Here is a 6,800-nt window from a genome sequence, read left to right as displayed (position 1 = left end):
AGGAGGCTGGGCAGGTGATGGGTTTAATTTTTGAAATCTGATTGTATTACCCCCCACCTGACTTTCTGGTCGATCAGAATTAACTCTGGGGCCAAATACCTGTTTGCCTTCCTAGCTTCGGGAGACTCAACTGACTTAGCCAGGCAGGCTTAGTCTTGTTCCCGAGAGGATCCTGGCGTGCCATGGTTGATCCTCTCCAGCCCCTTCCCGAGACTCAGGAGAACGGATCCTCTGCCTCTGAGCTCTTACTACTAAAGGTTTCTTTCGTTTCCAGGGACCTACATACTTAAGTGAGAACAGCACATAATGGTAAAGATTTTGTGTGTGTGATATACTTACCACTTAAGCCTTGAAAGTTTTTAAAACAGGTTGTACTTCTGCTTCAGAAGAAATTTTCTCTGTAGATAGTGTAACTGATTTGAATTAAGTGGGAGTCTGTTTGGGACGTTCTAATTTTCTGTCCCATGAATTTGAAAGCCAGCATCATGGGACGGTGGAGACCTCTTAGCCTAGCTGTTTCTCTGCCCACTTGTTTTCTGAAGAACTTCACTGGCAGTGCATCTGCCCAGGGGGTTCGTGGTCTTACGAGTGTATGAAGGGTCCTTAGAAAGCTCATAGGGAGTATGTGTTATGAAAGAACTATGCCCGGATTACAGAGTTACGTTTCCCCATAATAAATTTGGACTGTAATTCCATTTTCCATGAACATTTTGGAATCCCCTCATACATAGTGATAGAATTCTTGGATCATTAAGCAGGTGAATATGGAGCTATAATAGATACTACCAACTTTCAGTTCCTCTTGCAGCACCTCCTTGACTAATAGTTGCTGGTTATTTTTAAGAATTATTCATTTAATTTTTAATTCATTACTATTATTTTTAAATTTGCTATAGGGCACATATGCTCATGAGAGAGAGGGGAGAGAGAAGGGGAATGTGAGTGAGCAAGGTGAGAAAGCTGTCAGGTCCGGGACTTGAACCACAGTCAGCCATGTGGGAGTCCAGCACCTTAACCACCACACTACCTGCTAGCCCAGTAACTTTATTATCCCCTTTCATGCTGCGTGTGTTCCTTTTCCTGTCACGTTGTCTGCCCTTTCGTATGAATTCTCTGACTGGTGCAAGTCCTTTGCTGGCCGTATGTGATACCGAATCACCCACTCTGGGGTTGTCACTTTACTCTTTGGGTGAAAAATTTTCATTTACAAAACTCAATTTATTGATTTTATCTTTTGTAGTTAAGAATGTTTCACATCCTACTTAGGAAATTTTTGCCTGTTCTAAGTTATGAAGTTCAAGTCCTTGAACTTTGTTGAATTAAAAAGGAAAGAATCCTTCACTCTTTTTAAGGTTTTTATTTTTTTTATTTAATTAATTTATTTTTTTTTGCCATAGAGTGCCTACCTTATTAAAGAGAGACAAATGGAAGGAAAGTGAGACATCACCCCACCCCCACCCCCCAAAGCCACTCCACAGTCCATTTTGTTCTCAGGATTTGGGGCATGCACACACATGCACCTAGTGTGATTTTCAAACCACCAGGTCTGGGACTCACACGTGGTTGACCATGTGGGAGTCCGTTGCCATAACCACCGCACTACTTGGTGGTCCCAAGAACCCTTCGTCCTCATCTGGTGGTTCTTAACCTTGTGCACCTGTGACGGTCTGTCTAAAACTCTGGCCCCATGCACAGCAGGGCACATGTGCACATCCAGACTTCCTGCAGTTTCCCACTGACCTCCTCGCTTACCTTTGGGCTCCTTGCTGAAGGGCCCCTAATCTAGTCCAACCTGGTCATTCTGCAAATGAGGATACTGAGACCCTGAGCAGGAGCGTCATGCTGTCCATCTGGCCAGCTCAGGCAGTCGGGTCTCCTCGTTCTCCTGACTCCTTGCAGTGCTCGCTCTGACATAGCTCCCTGCGGCCATCTCCCCCTGCAGAGCCACCAAGGGGAAAGTGCTCTCAGTGTGGATGATTTCTATCTACTCGGAGCAAAAACGGCTACACGGCGACACCCATTGACTTTGTGTATTAACCTTCAGTGTCTCCAAGGAGTCTGTGACTAAGGTGTTTGAAGTCGAGCTGGGAATTAATTGTCATGGCCGTGCATCTTCCTCCAGCCTGACTCAGGGCCTCAAGGATGCCGTGTGGCACTCACTGTGTGCCAGCCTTACCTGGCTCTGCTCCATCTTTTGGCTGGTTCCGACTGGGCAAGTGAGTGAGGTTTAAGAGTGGTTGCTTTCAGGAGGAATTAGAAGAGGCAGTGGCAGGGAGAAGTCGAGCTGGGAATTAATTGTCATGGCCGTGCATCTTCCTCCAGCCTGACTCAGGGCCTCAAGGATGCCGTGTGGCACTCACTGTGTGCCAGCCTTACCTGGCTCTGCTCCATCTTTTGGCTGGTTCCGACTGGGCAAGTGAGTGAGGTTTAAGAGTGGTTGCTTTCAGGAGGAATTAGAAGAGGCAGTGGCAGGGAGAAGGCTCTGAGCATGTTGCTGGGGCAGTGGCACCTGCAGGTAGTCGGTGGCAGATAAGCCGGGCTGGGGCGTCCATTACTGATTTTCTTGGTAACCTGCCCTCCTGCCTGCCGCTGGCTGTCTGCAGTAACCTCCTCATAGGCTCTCAGCTGACTGGGCAGCTTACAGGGCAAGGCACTTTCAAGAGAGTGCTTACACGCCAGTGCTAGGCATCTCCAGAAAGAGTCCTGTTGCCTGGTCCATGTGCTTGCAAAGTGCACTGCTGGGGACGTGCATTCCACATTGCAGTTTGCACCTCAGAGCAGAAAGCACTGTCTGGCCTTCGGCCCACACCCCGAAGCTCAGGCTGAATAATGTCACCCTCCACACAGAGGAAGCTGAGCCGTAACCTGTGTGAATGGGATCCCGTTAGGTCTGATGAACAGTGCCCCGTTTATTTTGCCTCCTTTCTTCTTTCCCATTGGCCCCCGAGGACCTCTCCTCCAGTTTCACCACATTCTTGTGATGAGCTAGCCCGGGGGAGGGCATGCTTGTGGGTCAGCATCTGGAGGGGGAGGATTTTAACAGGATCTCCTTAGTGCCCACTCTATACTCGGTGAAAACAGACACATGGGACAAGGTCCCTGTCCCCAAGGAGCCCGCAGTCCAGGTAGAGGGCTGGTCAGCAGGCAGGCACCTGACAGTGTGGTCATTGCTGAGCTGGAGGTGAGCACGGGTGGCCGGGAGCAGCCCGGGAGTCCAGACGGTCTGCTCAGCCTAGGGAAGATGGAAAGGGGGACACAGGGTTTACTGAAGTGGCAGGAGGAGCAGTTGCTGTGGGCCAGCAGGGGGATGCACAGTGGGCTCTTGCTGTGGGCTGGGGGCTGGAATCCAGGCCCTGGGGGAGAGAAGGGGCCAAGGGTGTCCATTCATACACAGTCCCTCTCCTCCTTTTTGAATGAGCTACTAAATTAAAGGCTGCCAACGTGCTCCTAACTGAAAAGATTCACTTATCCCAGTAACTCGGCTACCCTTGGCATCCATATTGCCCTGTCAGTACTTGCCTAAGTGAGAAACATTTCTCCCCACGTTGATCACAGTGACTTTTTTTTTTTTTTAAGTAGATTTTTGCTACAGGACATGTGTCTTGCCAGAGAGGCAGGAGACAAAGTGAGAAATCACCTCCTAAGGAGGATGGCCATGTGGCAATCCCTTCTCTTCCATTCTTCTTCCGGGATCTTGGGCACACATGCACATGCGCCCAGCATGAATTTGAAGCCACCAGGTCCAGGACTTGAACTGTAGTTGGCCATGTGGGAGTCTAGCAACATAACCACTACGCCATCTGCTGGTCCCGATCACAATGACCTTAAGCAGGTTTCAGCTCCCTGGTCTCTGAGAGCACACACATCAGCCCATGGCTGCCCCACTCCAAAGGCAAGACTCTTGAGAGAATTTCACGGACCCCAGCTCAGAATCCACTCAGCAGGCCTCCATGTGCTCACACTCTCTTCTCTTCTAGGCATGAAGTCAGTGATTTATAGTTCACTAAAACTGCACAAAGTGTGGAAAGGATGGCTGAGGAAATCACCCTGACTTTGCTTGCTTTTATGTCATGTACAGGTGAATAAAGCGGTTGATCCTTTTTGACAGAACAGCCTTTGTTACTTTGATACCAGTTTAAAGATGTGTTGGGTTTTTAAATGTATGCCTCATACATCATCCCAGGTGGGCCCCAGATACCTCTGGAGAGTGTAGCATCAGAAGAAAAAAATTTTCTCTGTCTACAGAACTGCATGGTGCTGCATACCAGCTTAACCGTGGCCTGCACCAGAGGGTCCGTGAGTGTCTGAAATGGGACAAACTGTGTTGCTGAGACACATGGCCTGAGGGGACTGCAGGCTGGGCAGGCATGGCCCTCTCAGCCTGGCTGGTTATATTCCTGTCTCCATCCCATCACTTGGTTTCTTTCCAACACCAGGGCAGGCGTGTTCGCCCCCACTTTCTTCACAGCTCTCTGTCCTTTGTGGTGGTGGTGTCTGCTGCGTCTGGCTCCCTGTAATTACAGGACCCCTGGCAACACTTCAAGGGCTCCGCATTTCCCCATCCTTCTTTGGGGAGACAGAAAGACTCATTATAGAAGCCGTCTTAGAAGAGCAAGTAAATTTTCTAACAGCCTCTAGCAAGCCTCTGTCAGGTTTTACGAGCCCTAATTGGGTGACACACCCATCCCTGAGCCAGTGCAAGGCCAAAAGGTGGAACGAAGCCGAGTAGCCTAGGCCTGAGCTGCTGGCTCAGCCAAGAGGCAAGTTGCCCTTGAGCTCACGGGCTGCAGAGGAAGCAGTAGACACCCAGATGGAAATCAGGGAGGAGAGGCTGTCTGTCACAGGCAGCCACCTCGTCCACCTCATAGGCCACACTAGTCTCAGCAGTGGGCCTCTGCTGCTGTTTTGCCTTCACATGATCTCAGTTTCCTGGCATTATGAATTTGCATTGCCCAGTGCTCTGGTGCTGCCCCTAGGATGTCTTGTCCATTTGAATCATGTCTTTCTACTTATTTTTTCTACTATTAGCTCATTCCCACCCAAGCTGAAAGTCTGATAGTGTGGGGAAATGAGCTCAGACTTAGGACTGTCCAAGCAGTAGAGTCTCAGCTCCATTGCTGACTGGCTGTGTTGCTTTGGACAAGTGATCAGGTCGTCAGAAAAGCCATGACACATTTTTGCATTGAAAACCATAGTTAAATACACCATGACTTTTCTAACAACCCATTATTTTCCCTCTTTGAAGAGTTTCTCTGCCTGTGAGATGGAGATAACTGTTACGAACTCCCTCCAGCTGTGATGGTCCTGTGACCTTACATTCATAAAGCACATAGGATTAGTGCCTAGTACGTAATGGCTGTCACTGCTATCATCCTTAACTTTTTTTAGTTCCAGAGGTTGTGAATACTTGCCAGAAAGAAAGAGAGAGAGAGAAAGAACTCCCAACGGGACATGGTCATACCACAATCCCTTCTCCGTTTTTCCATCCTGCCTGGATTTGGGGCATGCATATTCATATACCTACAGTGTTACTCAAGCTTCTGGGACCAGGACTCAAATCACAGTCAGCCATATAGGATCTGGCTCCCTTAACCACTAGGCTATAGGGCTGGCTCTCACCATTTTTTAGTGTTGTTTTTATTTTCTTCTAGTATTTCTGTAGTATTGTGTTTACTAGTATGAGATTCTTCCTTGTGGAGTTTAAAATGTTCCTCAATACTTATAGAATAGAAATTTAAATTTCTCATCAGCTTATTAAAGATGTTCTATAATTGGTTTTATTTTGCTTTAACTTCCTTCCCCTGTATCTGTTACAGCTTTGCTAGTTTGTTGTATGTAAGTCAGAGCTCATACCAGTGAGAAAGAGGGCGAGGGAGAAAGCACCCCCTCAGTGAGGCACAGTCATGCTGCAGCCCTTCTCCATTTTATCATGCCATCGAGATTTGGGGTCCACATGCACATGTGCCCAGAATATTCCTTTTTCAAGTCACCAGGGCCAGGATTTCAATGACCATGTGGTCACTTGTGTGCTGTATGACCTCCTTAACCACTAGGTAACAGGATCTTTTTTAATTTTTTACTTTTTTTTTTAGACAAGGTCTCACTATTATAACTCTCCCACTCAGCCTCCCAAGTAGCATGTACTTCCATGTCCAGCTCTTTCAGACAGGGTCTCACTGTGTTGCCCTGGCAGGCTGTAAGCTTGTGATCCTCTTGACTCGGCTTCCTGGGTCACCAGAACTAAAGGTGCACACCATCATGCCTGGCCTGTCTGGCATCAAACCCATGCATCCTCTGTCATCCCAGCTGGTGGAGCAGTGACTTAGCAAGTGCCACCATGACTGGGCCCTGATAAAGATTTTTAGATCCCCAAAGTAGATACTTTACAAAGTAGGCACTCAGTAGAGCACAGAATGTAGGGTCATGTTCCAGATGCAGAACCTGAGACTTCTGGAGAGGAACTGATGCCCTGGGGCCTCACCTATGTGCTTAACAAAGCGGGACTTGAACTCGGGCCCCCAGACTCCTAGCCAGTGCTCTTTCCCACATACCTTGCAACCTTCACAAATTATGAATATTTGAGTCTTTGCATTCCATTTCTTCTAGATGTATTCTCTTTTAAAAATTATTTTATTTTCTTAATAGTTTTTAATGTACCCAGAGAGAGAGAGAAGGGGAAAGTGAGAGAGCAAGCCTCCAGGTCTGGGATATAAACCATGGTTGGCCATGTGTGTCCAGTGCCTTAACTACCACTTCACCTGCTGGCCCCTCTTTTTTTTTTTTTTAAAGTTAATGAGAGG

At 47.9% G+C, this 6,800-nt stretch overlaps 1 protein-coding gene across 1 annotated transcript in view; it reads left to right on the top strand.

Moving 5' to 3' along the window:
- Positions 1 to 6,800, top strand: part of LOC102475871 (phosphatidate cytidylyltransferase, mitochondrial) — a gene marked incomplete at its 5' end in the record, with an annotated part of 42,666 nt that overhangs the window by 33,862 nt on the left and 2,004 nt on the right. The window contains one exon of the mRNA XM_014593373.2: positions 3,978 to 4,078. Coding sequence (XP_014448859.1) covers positions 3,978 to 4,051 — 74 coding nt within the window. The remainder of the gene's footprint in view (positions 1 to 3,977; positions 4,079 to 6,800) is intronic.

Source organism: Tupaia chinensis, unplaced genomic scaffold (assembly GCF_000334495.1).
Source record: "Tupaia chinensis unplaced genomic scaffold, TupChi_1.0 Scaffold140371_1, whole genome shotgun sequence".
Lineage (NCBI taxonomy): Eukaryota > Metazoa > Chordata > Mammalia > Scandentia > Tupaiidae > Tupaia > Tupaia belangeri.
This window is presented reverse-complemented; position numbering and strand designations above follow the sequence as displayed.